General features: G+C 37.0%; 1 protein-coding gene across 1 annotated transcript; it reads right to left on the bottom strand.

The window, feature by feature from the left end:
- Positions 1-8608: 8608 nt before the first annotated feature.
- LOC135392392 (uncharacterized protein K02A2.6-like) lies at positions 8609-9523 on the bottom strand. Its single transcript, XM_064623107.1, has one exon. The coding sequence runs from the start codon at positions 9521-9523 to the stop codon at positions 8609-8611; it is 915 nt and encodes a 304-aa protein (XP_064479177.1).
- Between the last annotated feature and the right edge of the window lie 9075 nt (positions 9524-18598).

Below are 18598 nucleotides of genomic sequence, written 5' to 3'. Positions count from 1 at the left end.
AAAAAGTCTAACATGACTACCATAGCGGAGTTTTAATTACAAAGTTCTAATATGGAACTTCATGCGCAACAGCTAATATTCCATTATGACACATTTAATCAAAGAAGATATTTTTAATCAATATGATTACAATCAAAATTAAAAGTTTTATTATAAAAAGTCTAACATGACCACCATAGCGGAGTTTTAATTACAAAGTTCTAATATGGAACTTCATGCGCAACAGCTAATATTCCATTATGACACATTTAATCAAAGAAGATATTTTTAATCAATATGATTACAATCAAAATTAAAAGTTTTATTATAAAAAGTCTAACGTGACCACCATAGCGGAGTTTTAATTACAAAGTTCTAATATGGAACTTCATGCGCAACAGCTAATATTCCATTATGACACATTTAATCAAAGAAGATATTTTTAATCAATATGATTACAATCAAAATTAAAAGTTTTATTATAAAAAGTCTAACATGACCACCATAGCGGAGTTTTAATTACAAAGTTCTAATATGGAACTTCATGCGCAACAGTTAATATTCGATTATGACACATTTAATCAAAGAAGATATTTTTAATCAATATGATTACAATCAAAATTAAAAGTTTTATTATAAAAAGTCTAACATGACCACCATAGCGGAGTTTTAATTACGAAGTTCTAATATGGAACTTCATGCGCAACAGCTAATATTCCATTATGACACATTTAATCAAAGAAGATATTTTTAATCAATATGATTACAATCAAAATTAAAAGTTTTATTATAAAAAGTCTAACATGACCACCATAGCGGAGTTTTAATTACAAAGTTCTAATATGGAACTTCATGCGCAACAGCTAATATTCCATTATGACACATTTAATCAAAGAAGATATTTTTAATCAATATGATTACAATCAAAATTAAAAGTTTTATTATAAAAAGTCTAACATGACCACCATAGCGGAGTTTTAATTACAAAGTTCTAATATGGAACTTCATGCGCAACAGCTAATATTCCATTATGACACATTTAATCAAAGAAGATATTTTTAATCAATATGATTACAATCAAAATTAAAAGTTTTATTATAAAAAGTCTAACATGACCACCATAGCGGAGTTTTAATTACAAAGTTCTAATATGGAACTTCATGCGCAACAGCTAATATTCCATTATGACACATTTAATCAAAGAAGATATTTTTAATCAATATGATTACAATCAAAATTAAAAGTTTTATTATAAAAAGTCTAACATGACCACCATAGCGGAGTTTTAATTACAAAGTTCTAATATGGAACTTCATGCGCAACAGCTAATATTCCATTATGACACATTTAATCAAAGAAGATATTTTTAATCAATATGATTACAATCAAAATTAAAAGTTTTATTATAAAAAGTCTAACATGACCACCATAGCGGAGCTTTAATTACAAAGTTCTAATATGGAACTTCATGCGCAACAGCTAATATTCCATTATGACACATTTAATCAAAGAAGATATTTTTAATCAATATGATTACAATCAAAATTAAAAGTTTTATTATAAAAAGTCTAACGTGACCACCATAGCGGAGTTTTAATTACAAAGTTCTAATATGGAACTTCATGCGCAACAGCTAATATTCCATTATGACACATTTAATCAAAGAAGATATTTTTAATCAATATGATTACAATCAAAATTAAAAGTTTTATTATAAAAAGTCTAACATTATTATACGTGAGCACCATAGCGGAGTTTTATTTACAAAGTTCTAGTAGATATATGTGAACAGCAGAGAACCTGGAAGACCATGGGATCGACACGAACACAAGAGGAAATAAAATCTATAACACTACATTGGTTAATCAAAACAACTGAGGAGGAGAATAATCTATCATTTTAACTATCATAAAATCATCCTCGTGACTTCCCCAATACAATTTTCATTCTAAGAGACACTACAAACCTTACTTTGTTTTATGAATTCAACACAGAAAATATATTAAAAAATGAACTTCAACACATAGCACGCTCCAAGCCAACAATCAGCTCTAATAATATCTGCCCTGATTTGTTGAAGACGGGAGGCGTACACCTGACAGTTATGAACATTTTCGAGCGCAATAGGGAAGATTATTCCAACATTACACAATTAATCATTTTCTTATTAAGTAAACAGCATAGGCACACGGAAATAATGAGAAACACGATCAACAGCTAATAGAGAACCAAAACCTATCACATAAACAACAGACAGATGCAGGAAAATAAATGAAGAAAAGAATCTATCAAAACGATAAACATGCACGGACGAATAGCAGAGAAACACTTTGAACGGCACATGATGAATAATTTAATACAGCACCGAGCGAACGCTGAATAGCAGAGAAACACTCTAAACGGCGCATCTGCCAACGTGTAAACAACAGACAGGAAAATATTACTGAAACAAGATCAACAGCTAATAGAGAGCCAAAATCCAACACGTAAACAAGACACAAAGGATAAATAGTTGAAGAACAATCTAACAAAACAAGAAACATGCACGAATGAATAGCAGAGAAACACTCTAAATGGTGCATCTACCAACGGTAAACAACAGACACATGCAGGAAAATAATTGAAAAAGAATCTATCAAAACGATAAACATGCACGGACGAATAGCAGAGAAACACTTTGAACGGCGCATCTGCCAACGTGTAAACAACAGACAGGAAAATATTACTGAAACAAGATCAACAGCTAATAGAGAGCCAAAATCCAACACGTAAACAAGAGGTACACAAAGGATAAATAGTTGAAGAACAATCTAACAAAACAACAAACATGCACGAATGAATAGCAGAGAAACACTCTAAATGGTGCATCTACCAACGGTAAACAACAGACACATGCAGGAGAATAATTGAAAAAGAATCTATCAAAACGATAAACATGCACGAACGAATAGCAGAGAAACACTTTGAACGGCGCATCTGCCAACGTGTAAACAACAGACAGGAAAATATTACTGAAACAAGATCAACAGCTAATAGAGAGCCAAAATCCAACACGTAAACAAGAGGTACACAAAGGATAAATAGTTGAAGAACAATCTAACAAAACAAGAAACATGCACGAATGAATAGCAGAGAAACACTCTAAATGGTGCATCTACCAACGGTAAACAACAGACACATGCAGGAAAATAATTGAAAAAGAATCTATCAAAACGATAAACATGCACGGACGAATAGCAGAGAAACACTTTGAACGGCACATGATGAATAATTTAATACAGCACCGAGCGAACGCTGAATAGCAGAGAAACACTCTAAACGGCGCATCTGCCAACGTGTAAACAACAGACAGGAAAATATTACTGAAACAAGATCAACAGCTAATAGAGAGCCAAAATCCAACACGTAAACAAGACACAAAGGATAAATAGTTGAAGAACAATCTAACAAAACAAGAAACATGCACGAATGAATAGCAGAGAAACACTCTAAATGGTGCATCTACCAACGGTAAACAACAGACACATGCAGGAAAATAATTGAAAAAGAATCTATCAAAACGATAAACATGCACGGACGAATAGCAGAGAAACACTTTGAACGGCGCATTTGCCAACGTGTAAACAACAGACAGGAAAATATTACTGAAACAAGATCAACAGCTAATAGAGAGCCAAAATCCAACACGTAAACAAGAGGTACACAAAGGATAAATAGTTGAAGAACAATCTAACAAAACAAGAAACATGCACGAATGAATAGCAGAGAAACACTCTAAATGGTGCATCTACCAACGGTAAACAACAGACACATGCAGGAAAATAATTGAAAAAGAATCTATCAAAACGATAAACATGCACGGACGAATAGCAGAGAAACACTTTGAACGGCGCATCTGCCAACGTGTAAACAACAGACAGGAAAATATTACTGAAACAAGATCAACAGCTAATAGAGAGCCAAAATCCAACACGTAAACAAGAGGTACACAAAGGATCAATAGTTCAAGAACAATCTAACAAAACAAGAAACATGCACGAATGAATAGCAGAGAAACACTCTAAATGGTGCATCTACCAACGGTAAACAACAGACACATGCAGGAAAATAATTGAAAAAGAACCTATCAAAACGATAAACATGCACGGACGAATAGCAGAGAAACACTTTGAACGGCGCATCTGCCAACGTGTAAACAACAGACAGGAAAATATTACTGAAACAAGATCAACAGCTAATAGAGAGCCAAAATCCAACACGTAAACAAGAGGTACACAAAGGATAAATAGTTGAAGAACAATCTAACAAAACAAGAAACATGCACGAATGAATAGCAGAGAAACACTCTAAATGGTGCATCTACCAACGGTAAACAACAGACACATGCAGGAGAATAATTGAAAAAGAATCTATCAAAACGATAAACATGCACGAACGAATAGCAGAGAAACACTTTGAACGGCGCATCTGCCAACGTGTAAACAACAGACAGGAAAATATTACTGAAACAAGATCAACAGCTAATAGAGAGCCAAAATCCAACACGTAAACAAGAGGTACACAAAGGATAAATAGTTGAAGAACAATCTAACAAAACAAGAAACATGCACGAATGAATAGCAGAGAAACACTCTAAATGGTGCATCTACCAACGGTAAACAACAGACACATGCAGGAAAATAATTGAAAAAGAATCTATCAAAACGATAAACATGCACGGACGAATAGCAGAGAAACACTTTGAACGGCACATGATGAATAATTTAATACAGCACCGAGCGAACGCTGAATAGCAGAGAAACACTCTAAACGGCGCATCTGCCAACGTGTAAACAACAGACAGGAAAATATTACTGAAACAAGATCAACAGCTAATAGAGAGCCAAAATCCAACACGTAAACAATACACAAAGGATAAATAGTTGAAGAACAATCTAACAAAACAAGAAACATGCACGAATGAATAGCAGAGAAACACTCTAAATGGTGCATCTACCAACGGTAAACAACAGACACATGCAGGAAAATAATTGAAAAAGAATCTATCAAAACGATAAACATGCACGGACGAATAGCAGAGAAACACTTTGAACGGCGCATTTGCCAACGTGTAAACAACAGACAGGAAAATATTACTGAAACAAGATCAACAGCTAATAGAGAGCCAAAATCCAACACGTAAACAAGAGGTACACAAAGGATAAATAGTTGAAGAACAATCTAACAAAACAAGAAACATGCACGAATGAATAGCAGAGAAACACTCTAAATGGTGCATCTACCAACGGTAAACAACAGACACATGCAGGAAAATAATTGAAAAAGAATCTATCAAAACGATAAACATGCACGGACGAATAGCAGAGAAACACTTTGAACGGCGCATCTGCCAACGTGTAAACAACAGACAGGAAAATATTACTGAAACAAGATCAACAGCTAATAGAGAGCCAAAATCCAACACGTAAACAAGAGGTACACAAAGGATCAATAGTTCAAGAACAATCTAACAAAACAAGAAACATGCACGAATGAATAGCAGAGAAACACTCTAAATGGTGCATCTACCAACGGTAAACAACAGACACATGCAGGAAAATAATTGAAAAAGAACCTATCAAAACGATAAACATGCACGGACGAATAGCAGAGGAACACTTTGAACGGCACATGATGAATAATTTAATACAGCACCGAGCGAACGCTGAATAGCAGAGAAACACTCTAAACGGGGCATCTGCCAACGTGTAAACAACAGACAGGAAAATATTACTGAAACAAGATCAACAGCTAATAGAGAGCCAAAATCCAACACGTAAACAAGACACAAAGGATAAATAGTTGAAGAACAATCTAACAAAACAAGAAACATGCACGGATGAATAGCAGAGAAGCGCTTTGAACGATGCATCTGCCAACATGTAAACAACACACAGGAAAATAATAGCGAAACAAACTATCAAACATTACAATTTGAAATTGAACTATCATAAAATCAACCTTGCGAGCTAACAATATAGAATTTTCATCCTACTCAGGCACTATAAACATTACCTTGACAGAGCTATCCAAACATGCAGCACAGCTATGCTTTACACAGTACAACCAGACTCGAGACCCGGTGGGGTCACTCTCTCCCTCTATGCAGCCCGGCGGGGTCACTCTCTCCACCTACACAGCCCAAAGCGATGAACCTGTTGTCAATCTGTGGGGTGGGGAAATCCTCTCTCTTTTTCACATTCTTTCCTCCAAAAGGAAATATTCTTAGGATCGGTGTACAGAGACGAATTTTTTATTGATCGCAAATAGACATTGGAATTATTCGACTCTCAAGAGCACAATAAGAATTCTATCAAAAAACAATAGCACGCAAAAAAAATCTAAGAATAGACTTGTATGTCAGTGCAAACTGGTTTTAGAGAAACATTATCTAAGCAAACGAGAAAATATTATCGACGCAAACAATACTCAACCGAAACGAGAAACATTGCATTTAATGTATTTCAGATCAGACGCAACTATTAGGCATTCATTATGCAAAATATTTTTCAACCGTTTTTAAGGAAGGTGTTTTTCCTGATCCAAACTTTTCATGCGGAAGAAGTGACGTGCTTCCAGCACCGGTGATCTCGGAAGAGGACGTCGAACTAGCTATACGGGAGATATCCACCGGGAAGTCGGTTGGGAGTGATTGCATACCACCTTTTATTATTAAGGGTTGTGTCCACATATTAACTCCTGTGCTCACTTATATATTCAACCTTTCTTTAGCGCAGCGCCACTTTCCGTCGCCTTGGAAGTGTTCAATCGTTATTCCAGTTTTCAAATGTGGGAAATCTGATATGGTTGAGAACTACAGGCCTATCACACTGCTATCATCGTTCTCGAAAGTATTCGAGAAAGTGATGCACAAATACTTGTTGTCGTATTTTCAAAGCTTTTTACATGATTCGCAACATGGTTTTCTACCGCGCCGCTCTGTTGAAACAAATCTGGTTTGTTTCCTTGATTATGTTGCGCCATACTTGCAAAGTCAAGGTCAAGTCGACAGTATATATTTCGATTGTACTAAGGCATTTGACCTGGTAAATCACTCTCTTCTTGTACGAAAGCTTCAACGCTATGGCATTTGTCCGGAACTTGCACAGTGGTTTTTGAGTTACCTTGTGGGGAGACAAAATACTGTTAAAGTCGGTAGCGCCTTCTCTGACAAATACATCGCCAGCTCTGGGGTGCCTCAAGGCTCTGTCCTTGGGCCTTTGTTATTTAGCATTTTTGTAAATGACATCGACGGCATTGTATCTACGGGAAAACTTTTGAAATTTGCTGATGACCTCAAGCTCTTTTCCGCTATATCAAATGTATCTGACTGCCTCTCGCTTCAGGGCGACATTAACGCTATCTCTGAGTGGTGCTCCGTAAATGGTCTGCAATTACATTCAGGCAAGACGAAAGTCCTATCTTTTACGAACAAGATCAACTCTATAACATACGTGTACAAACTATTCGCCAGTGAGTTATGTAGGGTGACATCCACTAGGGATCTAGGAGTGTGGGTTGACCAGCGCCTCTCGTTTAATTATCACATTGATTATATTGTTGGGAAGGCGTATCGTGTTCTTGGGCTTATATGCAGAGTGACGAGAGATCTGTGTGATCCTGATTGTTACCATGCTCTTTTTAAGTCTCTCCTACTGCCTGTGCTTGAGTTTGGCTCGGTTGCATGGAATTGCATCGGTCTCACCAATGTCTCGCGTTTGAACTCTGTGTTTAAACGTTACTTGAAAATTGCTGCAACGAGATATCCTGGTGACGAGCGCATAACACACTACTCTTCGTCTTTCTTGCTCCATAACAGAAACAAGCGCGACGTCACTTTTTTGTATAAGTGTCTTCACAATCTTTTAGATGTTGATCCTGTAATTAGCCTATTAGACTTTCACGTACCACAACGTGCTGTTCGCCGCAACTCCTTGTTTTATGTGAACGATATATTGGCACGACGATCTCCCTCAAGGCGTATTCAGATGTATTTCAATTCTGTGTCACATGAACTCGATTTGTTTCATCCATCTTTTAGTGTTTTTAGACAAGACGTTTCACGTTGCCTTGGTCATTGACAGGTGCACTGCTGCGTAGGCATTGCTGTTTGCAGGCACCTTACTCAATAAACATTATTATTATTATTATTATTATTCTCAACTCACAAAATATCGATCGAGTGAAAGTCAAGTTTATTCAGTGATAGAAACAATACTAATTCGAAAACGAGAAACAAATTTAAGTACATAATTTCTTATGATAATTTTGCAACAGTAATTTCTACACGCAGAAGCCACAAACAACTCATATGAAATGCAAAATTATTGTGTTTGCTACAGCGAAAATCAACGCACACAGCTCAAAAATACATTCCCAACTACTAGAATATTTTTATTAATATGAATCGAGTGATCATCTGAAAGAAAGTCAAAGGCAGTAATTAATTTAGGCAAACATTTTTAGTAGTCACGCAACGCAAATATACATCACAGATGTAAGAGACCAAACCAGTCGGTCCGAGAGCATCCCCCAAACTGGAGAACGATTTCTTCTCACGCGCCTCCGTCGTTCTCCTCCATGTAGGGCACTACATAGGCCCGGGGGTGTTTTGACCATGCCTCCTGGGATGGTATTCGAAAACGTTGCCGATGGTGGCTAGACGGTAGTGGCCACTGGGGTGAATATACGCGATCGTTTTCAGGACGCCCTGCTTGTGTGCTGTCTGGAGTACTTTCACGGGACCTACTAAGGCTTGTGTGGCGCCAGGTAGTCCCGTCCGCACAGTGACGAGGTCCCCAACCTGAATGTCCGGAAGACGTGTGTTGTGTCGTCTATCGAAGTGTTTCTTCATCGACCTTCTATAGTGACCCTGCTGCTCGTGCGTGCTCCGCATCTCCCGTAGGTGGAGGTCATCGGCTATCCCGAGTTCCGAGTCAGCGGCCAGAAGGGGTGACTCCCCATGCAATGCGAAGTGAGGGGAGCAACCAATCCCTTTGTTGTGAGATCGGTTGTGATGATGTGTGGCAGCCTCGAGGCACGAACGCCACCCATGCGGGAAGTCTGGATATAGGTGAAGAAACTGCTTGGTGTCCCGTATGGCTCGCTCAGCTAAACCGTTTGCTGCAGGGTGATAGGGTGCAGTGAGCTTAACACGGATTCGCCTTTGTTGGCACCAGGTCTCGAGGCGTTTGCTTGCGAAAGCTGGGCCGTTGTCGCAAATGATGACTTTAGTCTGTGCAAACATTTCCCTTTCAAGAAGGGCAATTACACTGTTCGTATCCTCGCGACCCGGTCGGGTGGCAACCATGCGAGTGCATTGATCTATGGCTAGTAGGAAAGCTCGAGTTTTCTTAACGCCCTCAGCCTTCTTCTTCAACTCCGCAAAGTCTATGTGGACTACCTCAAAGGGTGTACTCGAATGTTCAGGCAAGGTCATCTGATCTGTTCGCTGGTGATACTTGATCTTGTACCTTTGGCACTTGTCACATGACGTCTTTTTCATTTCAGGACCCACTATTGGAAGCAAAATATCAATCGAGTGAAAGTCAAGTTTATTCAGTGATAGAAACAATACTAATTCGAAAACGAGAAACAAATTTAATTACATATTTTTATGATAACTTTGCAACACCAATTTCTACACGCAGAAGCCACAAACAACTCATCTGAAATGTAAATTATTGAGTTTGCTACAGCGAAAATCAACGCACACAGCTCAAAAATACATTCCCAACTAGTAGAATATTTTTATTAATATCAATCGAGTGACCATTGAAACAAAGTCAAAGGCAGTAATTAATTTAGGCAAACATTTTTCGTACCCACGCAACGCAAATATACATCACAGAAACATGTCTTTTTCATTCAGGGCCCACTAGTGGAAACGAAGTGAGAGAGGGAAGCTGAGTTCCCGTACACTTTCGTTAAGGTTACGCCCGCAGGGAGCATAGGGGAACCCAACAATGGTCTTGGTATACAAAGCCATAAACTGACTCCCGCAAGTTAAGTTAGGGAAGGAGGGTCTCTAGCGCTGTCTTGTACATAGAATCATTGAAATCACACATTTTTTCATTACACATCACATCTTTTTTTGTAAATTGACTTTCATAATTCTAACGTAAGGTGGAACGTTATGAACCTGATAATAAAATTTTAATAAATAAAATTAGCACCGATATGATTTAATTAAATGTCGAGGCACACTACAAACAGAACAGACAATTGCTATACATTGAAGAGATGGACGGATTTTGTACTCGTTACCATACGTCATGGGAGGACCTGATAAAAAGTTGCTTCGAAAAGGAGGAGCCGCGAAACGATTCATTTATCGCTGCATTTCAATACGTCCTAGACATGGTCGTGTTCGGAGATATGGTGCAAATTATGGAATTCAAGATGCGAGAACTTGTATGCCGAATCTACAATAGTTATAAAAATATTTGCACGTCAACATCGGAAGGACCACTTGGATTGATGGTGGAGTTTTTGAGATTTGCTAACGAAGAATTGAAATACACTAGACCAAACGTAATTGTAATCATTGCAATGGGCATTGCATTAATCAAGAAAGCGATCAGATCAAATCATCATATACAAGCCGTCTATATCGCACGATTCACTACGGAGTTGTTGAAATTACACCTAACGGTTGAAATGGAAAGTACATAGAAAATCTTATCACGTGATATATTCCACTAGAGCCTCTACACACTTATTTTCTTCTATCAGTTCACGCAATGATGTCGAATGAACAGAAGTTCAATATTGTCGTGGAAGGTCTGATGTATCATTACTTATTGAAAATCAACAAACATATCAATTGCGGTGGACCACCGGACGATTTTCATCTAATACTCTCTTGTACGTCATTCAAGAATCTTCATACAAAGAAAGGAAACATCAATAAGAAACTGCGCAAGTTCGTCGCAACAAAGTGCAAGTTATTGAAGCAATACAAACACGGCGACAACATATCACCTGCGTTAATCAACGCTGGATTCAAGCGCCCAATAATCAGAATAAATTACTTGATGTCTTCAGAATTCATCAATCAAGACAACAAACGAAAACTTCGGAGTTTGGAATATAACTGTAATTTATCGAAATAAACAAGTGTATAATTGAAATAATAATTGTATTCTTTGTCATCATTGTAATGTATTCTACACAGCGCAACGAAAACAGCTTATGACTAGATCGAAGATTGCTAAGGAGACACTACGTACAAGGATCTTCGCATGAAATCAGCGCTGGCAATCAAAGAGATTTTTACACGACCACACTCTATACAACACCGACACCCGAAGGAAAGAATTGTAGAAGAATCGATAATAGAAATTTAGAGGCATGTTACATCATCTGTTACATCAATGTTACATCAATCTTTGTTTACAAAGAGGATCTATTTTGCGAAAGCTTATTTTATGAATTAAATTGCACAGTGTATATATTTTCTCAAACGATTGGACAGTTGACAATACTATATTGAAAGGAATCTATTATCAAATGACGCGATGCAAGTGATGGACATGCACAATGCGCTAGCGGAGTCTACAATTCTAATCATCATAACATGCGGCACACAATTCCAATAAGATTTGGGGAGAATCGAATCACGCAACTGTCATCAGAAATGTTTAACCACTATACAATGAAGATGAGCACTATCCATAAGATACGTAATTATAATAAGTAAATATTCCTTTTGCTCGAATTCACAGAATGTACCCGAGGTTTTTCATTAGCCATACTGAAAAACTATTGAGTCTGTTCATTATGTCACGGCATATGACACACTACAAATGGGAAGGGCATACTTTAATTTTAGAAGATTTTAGCTCATAATGAAACAAAACGCAAACTCCAACACCAAAGGTTCTTGTTTAAATTTTCAAAGTCAAAACTGTATACTCTTTCTTACAATTTTTTAATATATAGATTAAAAAGCTGTCTATATAGTCACACATTGTATACAATATATTTGTTTGTACATTAATTGCTAAAATTTATCAGATCACATTCCGGAGCAGTGGTGACTATCGGTAAGTGTTTAATTCAAATTTGAACTGCTGCCGCAATTTACGAACTGAGTTGTAGAAAGTGTAATTTCACAGCTTTAGCTGGCTCACTTTGATACGCCAAGGTTTTAAGAACTCTTTCACGATGACAAAGAATTTAATCGAGTGTATTGATATTTTCTATATACTCTATAACGTAATGTGAATTCTCCATGACGCGGATAGTAAAAGTTACGAATATTTTTCGAACGAAATTTACTTAAAACTCGAAGAAATGGTCATCCGCGTCGTCGAACCCGTTTCCGGAAGAAAGCAACACGCTCGCGTGCGGTACCGCGTTAACGCGTCGGGCGCAGAATCGCGTTCGGTTTCGGGTACGGCATTGGGGAAAGGCGGCCCGACGTGTTGCCGAAACGCATTCGACGACGCGGATGACCATTTCTTCGAGTTTTAAGTAAATTTCGTTCGAAAAATATTCGTAAGTTAAACAGTGTAAACAGTGTACAATTGTAAATACAGTTTTGACTTTGAAAATTTAAACAAGAACCTTTGGTGTTGGAGTTTGCGTTTTGTTTCATTATGAGCTAAAATCTTCTAAAATTAAAGTATGCCCTTCCCATTTGTAGTGCCTCATATGCTGTGACATAATGAACAGACTCATAGTTTTTCAGTATGGCTAATGAAAAACTGCGTTTCGGCAACACGTCGGGCCGCCTTTCCCCAATGCCGTACCCGAAACCGAACGCGATTCTGCGCCCGCGGTACCGCACGCGAGCGTGTTGATTTCTTCCGGAAACGGGTTCGACGACGCGGATGACCATTTCTTCGAGTTTTAAGTAAATTTCGTTCGAAAAATATTCGTAACTTTTGCTATCCGCGTCATGGAGAATTCACATTACGTTATAGAGTATACAGAAAATATCAATACACTCGATTAAATTCTTTGTCATCGTGAAAGAGTTCTTAAAACCTTCGCGTATCAAAGTGAACCAGCTAAAGCTGTGAAATTACACTTTCTACAAGTCAGTTCGTAAATTGCGGCAGCAGTTCAAATTTTAATTATACACTTACCGATAGTCACCACTGCTCCGGAATGTGATCTGATAAATTTCAGCAATTAATGTACAAACAAATATATTGTATACAATGTGCGACTATATAGACAGCTTTTTAATCTATATATTAAAAAATTGTAAGAAAGAGTATACAGTTTTGACTTTGAAAATTTAAACAAGAACCTTTGGTATTGGAGTTTGCGTTTTGTTTCATTATGAGCTAAAATATAAAATTAAAGTATGCCCTTCCCATTTGTAGTGCCTCATATGCCGTGACATAATGGACAGACTCATAGTTTTTCAGTATGGCTAATGAAAACCCTCGGGTACATTCTGTGAATTGGAGCTCCGTTTATGGGTGCTGCTTTGGTTAAGTTTGCAAAAGGAATATTTACTTATTATAATTACGTATCTTATGGATAGTGCTCATCTTCATTGTATAGTGGTTAAACATTTCTGATGACAGTTGCGTGATCCGATTCTCCCCAAATCTTATTGGAATTGTGTGCCGCATGTTATAATGATTAGAATTGTAGACTCCGCTAGCGCATCATGTATGTCCATCACTTGCATCGCGTCATTTGATAATAGATTCCTTTCAATATAGTATTGTCAACTGTCCAATCGTTTGAGAAAATATATACACTGTGCAATTTAATTCATAAAATAAGCTTTCGCAAAATATTAATGATCCTCTTTGTAAACAAAGATTGATGGAACATGCCTCTAAATTTCTAGTATCGATTCTTCTACAATTCTTTCCTTCGGGTGTCGGTGTTGTATAGAGTGTGGTCGTGTAAAAATCTCTTTGATTGTCAGCGCTGATTCCATGCGAAGATCCTTGTACGTAGTGTCTCCTTAGCAATCTTCAATCTAGTCATAAGCTGTTTTCGTTGCGCTGTGTAGAATACATTACAATGATGACAAAGAATACAATTATTATTTCAATTATACACTTGTTTATTTCGATAAATTACAGTTATATTCCAAACTCCGAAGTTTTCGTTTGTTGTCTTGATTGATGAATTCCGAAGACATCAAGTAATTTATTCTGATTATTGGGCGCTTGAATCCAGCGTTGATTAACGCAGGTGATATGTTGTCGCCGTGTTTGTATTGCTTCAATAACTTGCACTTTGTTGCAACGAACTTGCGCAGTCTCTTATTGATGTTTCCTTTCTTTGTATGAAGATTCTTGAATGGCGTACAAGAGAGTATTCGATGAAAATCGTCCGGTGGTCCACCGCAATTGATATGTTTGTTGGTTTTCAATAAGTGATGATACATCAGATCTTGCGCGACAATATTGAACTTCTGTTCATTCGACATCATTGCGCGAACTGATAGAAGAAAATAAGTGTGTAGGGGCTCTAGTGGAATATATCACGTGATAAGATTTTTTATATACTTTCCATTTCACCCGTTAGGTGTAATTTCAACAAATCTGTAATGAATCGTGCGATATAGACTGCTTGTATATGATAATTTGATCTGATCGCTTTCTTGATTAATGCAATGCCCATTGCAATGATTACAATTACGTTTGGTCTAGTGTATTTCAATTCTTCGTTAGCAAACCTCAAAAACTCCACAATCAATCCAAGTGGTCCTTCCGATGTTGACGTGCAAATATTTTTATAACTATTGTAGATTCGGCATACAAGTTCTCGCATCTTGAATTCCATAATTTGCACCATATCTCCGAATACGATCATGTCTAGGACGTATTGAAATGCAGCGATAAATAAATCGTTTCGCGGCTCCTCCTTTTCGAAGCAACTTTTTATCAGGTCCTTCTATGACGTATTGTAACGAGTACAAAATCCGTCCATCTCTTCAATGTATAGCAATTGTCTGTTCTGTTTTTTAGTGTGCCTCGACATTTAATTAAATCATATCGATGCTAATTTTATTTATTAAAATTTTATTATCAGGTTTATAACGTTCCACCTGACGTTAGAATTATGAAAGTCAATTTACAAAAAAAGATGTAATGTGTAATGGAAAAATGTGTGATTTCAATGATTCTATGTACAAGACAGCGCTAGAGACCCTCCTTCCCTAACTTAACTTGCGGGAGTCAGTTTATGGCTTTGTATACCAAGACCATTGTTGGGTTCCCCTATACTCCCTGCGGGCGTAACCTTAACGAAAGTGTACGGGAACTCAGCTTCCCTCTCTCACTTCGTTTCCACTAGTGGGCCCTGAATGAAAAAGACATGTTTCTGTGATGTATATTTGCGTTGCGTGGGTACGAAAAATGTTTGCCTAAATTAATTACTGCCTTTGACTTTGTTTCAATGATCACTCGATTGGTATTAATAAAAATATTCTACTAGTTGGGAATGTATTTTTGAGCTGTGTGCGTTGATTTTCGCTGTAGCAAACACAATAATTTACATTTCAGATGAGTTGTTTGTGGCTTCTGCGTGTAGAAATTACTATTCCAAAGTTATCATAAAAACATGTAAATAAATTTGTTTCTCGTTTTCGAATTAGTATTGTTTCTATCACTGAATAAACTTGACTTTCACTCGATTGATATTTTGCTTCCAATAGTGGGTCCTGAAATGAAAAAGACGTGTTTCTGTGATGTATATTTGCGTTGCGTGATTACTAAAAATGTTTGCCTAAATTAATTACTGCCTTTGACTTTATTTCAGATGATCACTCGATTCATATTAATAAAAATATTATACTAGTTGGGAATGTATTTTTGAGCTGTGTGCGTTGATTTTCGCTGTAGCAAACACAATAATTTTGCATTTCATATGGGTTGTTTGTGGTTCTGCGTGTAGAAATTACTGTTGCAAAGTTATCATAAGAAATTATGTAATTAAATTTGTTTCTCGTTTTCGAATTAGTATTGTTTCTATCACTGAATAAACTTGACTTTCACTCGATTGATATTTTGTGAGTTGAGAATAATAAATGCCTAATAGTTGCGTCTGATCTGAAATACATTGAATGCAACGTTTCTCGTTTTGGTTGAGTATTGTTTGCGTCGATAATATTTTCTCGTTTGCTTAGATAATGTTTCTCTAAAACCAGTTTGCACTGACATAAAAGTCTATTCTTAGATTTTTTGCGTGCTATTGTTTTTTGATAGAATTCTTATTGTGTTCTTGAGAGTCGAATAATTCCAATGTCTATTTGCGATCAATAAAAAATTCGTCTCTGTACACCGATCCTAAGAATATTTCCTTTTGGAGGAAAGAATGTGAAAAAGAGAGAGGATTTCCCCACCCCACAGATTGACAACAGGTTCCTCGCTTTGGGCTGTGTAGGTGGAGAGAGTGACCCCGCCGGGCTGCATAGAGGGAGAGAGTGACCCCACCGGGTCTCGAGTCTGGTTGTACTGTGTAAAGCATAGCTGTGCTGCGTGTTTGGATAGCTCTGTCAAGGTAATGTTTATAGTGCCTGAGTAGGATGAAAATTCTATGTTGTTAGCTCGCAAGGTTGATTTTATGATAGTTCAATTTCAAATTGTAATGTTTGATAGTTTGTTTCGCTATTATTTTCCTGTGTGTTGTTTACATGTTGGCAGATGCATCGTTCAAAGCGCTTCTCTGCTATTCATCCGTGCATGTTTCTTGTTTTGTTAGATTGTTCTTCAACTATTTATCCTTTGTGTACCTCTTGTTTACGTGTTGGATTTTGGCTCTCTATTAGCTGATGATCTTGTTTCAGTAATATTTTCCTGTCTGTTGTTTAGACGTTGGCAGATGCGCCGTTCAAAGTGTTTCTCTGCTATTCGTCCGTGCATGTTTATCGTTTTGATAGATTCTTTTTCAATTATTTTCCTGCATGTGTCTGTTGTTTACCGTTGGTAGATGCACCATTTAGAGTGTTTCTCTGCTATTCATTCGTGCATGTTTCTTGTTTTGTTAGATTGTTCTTCAACTATTTATCCTTTGTGTCTTGTTTACGTGTTGGATTTTGGCTCTCTATTAGCTGTTGATCTTGTTTCAGTAATATTTTCCTGTCTGTTGTTTACACGTTGGCAGATGCGCCGTTTAGAGTGTTTCTCTGCTATTCAGCGTTCGCTCGGTGCTGTATTAAATTATTCATCATGTGCCGTTCAAAGTGTTTCTCTGCTATTCGTCCGTGCATGTTTATCGTTTTGATAGATTCTTTTTCAATTATTTTCCTGCATGTGTCTGTTGTTTACCGTTGGTAGATGCACCATTTAGAGTGTTTCTCTGCTATTCATTCGTGCATGTTTCTTGTTTTGTTAGATTGTTCTTGAACTATTGATCCTTTGTGTACCTCTTGTTTACGTGTTGGATTTTGGCTCTCTATTAGCTGTTGATCTTGTTTCAGTAATATTTTCCTGTCTGTTGTTTACACGTTGGCAGATGCGCCGTTCAAAGTGTTTCTCTGCTATTCGTCCGTGCATGTTTATCGTTTTGATAGATTCTTTTTCAATTATTTTCCTGCATGTGTCTGTTGTTTACCGTTGGTAGATGCACCATTTAGAGTGTTTCTCTGCTATTCATTCGTGCATGTTTCTTGTTTTGTTAGATTGTTCTTCAACTATTTATCCTTTGTGTCTTGTTTACGTGTTGGATTTTGGCTCTCTATTAGCTGTTGATCTTGTTTCAGTAATATTTTCCTGTCTGTTGTTTACACGTTGGCAGATGCGCCGTTTAGAGTGTTTCTCTGCTATTCAGCGTTCGCTCGGTGCTGTATTAAATTATTCATCATGTGCCGTTCAAAGTGTTTCTCTGCTATTCGTCCGTGCATGTTTATCGTTTTGATAGATTCTTTTTTTCATTTATTTTCCTGCATCTGTCTGTTGTTTATGTGATAGGTTTTGGTTCTCTATTAGCTGTTGATCGTGTTTCTCATTATTTCCGTGTGCCTATGCTGTTTACTTAATAAGAAAATGATTAATTGTGTAATGTTGGAATAATCTTCCCTATTGCGCTCGAAAATGTTCATAACTGTCAGGTGTACGCCTCCCGTCTTCAACAAATCAGGGCAGATATTATTAGAGCTGATTGTTGGCTTGGAGCGTGCTATGTGTTGAAGTTCATTTTTTAATATATTTTCTGTGTTGAATTCATAAAACAAAGTAAGGTTTGTAGTGTCTCTTAGAATGAAAATTGTATTGGGGAAGTCACGAGGATGATTTTATGATAGTTAAAATGATAGATTATTCTCCTCCTCTGTTGTTTTGATTAACCAATGTAGTGTTATAGATTTTATTTCCTCTTGTGTTCGTGTCGATCCCATGGTCTTCCAGGTTCTCTGCTGTTCACATATATCTACTAGAACTTTGTAAATAAAACTCCGCTATGGTGCTCACGTATAATAATGTTAAACTTTTTATAATAAAACTTTTAATTTTGATTGTAATCATATTGATTAAAAATATCTTCTTTGATTAAATGTGTCATAATGGGATGTTAGCTGTTGCGCATGAAGTTCCATATTAGAACTTTGTAATTAAAACTCCGCTATGGTGGCCATGTTAGACTTTTTATAATAAAACTTTTA

This window comes from Ornithodoros turicata, chromosome 4 (assembly GCF_037126465.1).
Source record: "Ornithodoros turicata isolate Travis chromosome 4, ASM3712646v1, whole genome shotgun sequence".
NCBI lineage: Eukaryota > Metazoa > Arthropoda > Arachnida > Ixodida > Argasidae > Ornithodoros > Ornithodoros turicata.
The sequence above is the reverse complement of the archived record's forward strand: the minus strand, read 5'-3'. Positions and strand labels throughout refer to the sequence as shown.

Bases quoted from the DNA above. Each gene is read 5' to 3' on its own strand.
- LOC135392392 (XM_064623107.1), bottom strand. From the start codon at position 9,523: ATGAAAAAGACGTCATGTGACAAGTGCCAAAGGTACAAGATCAAGTAT.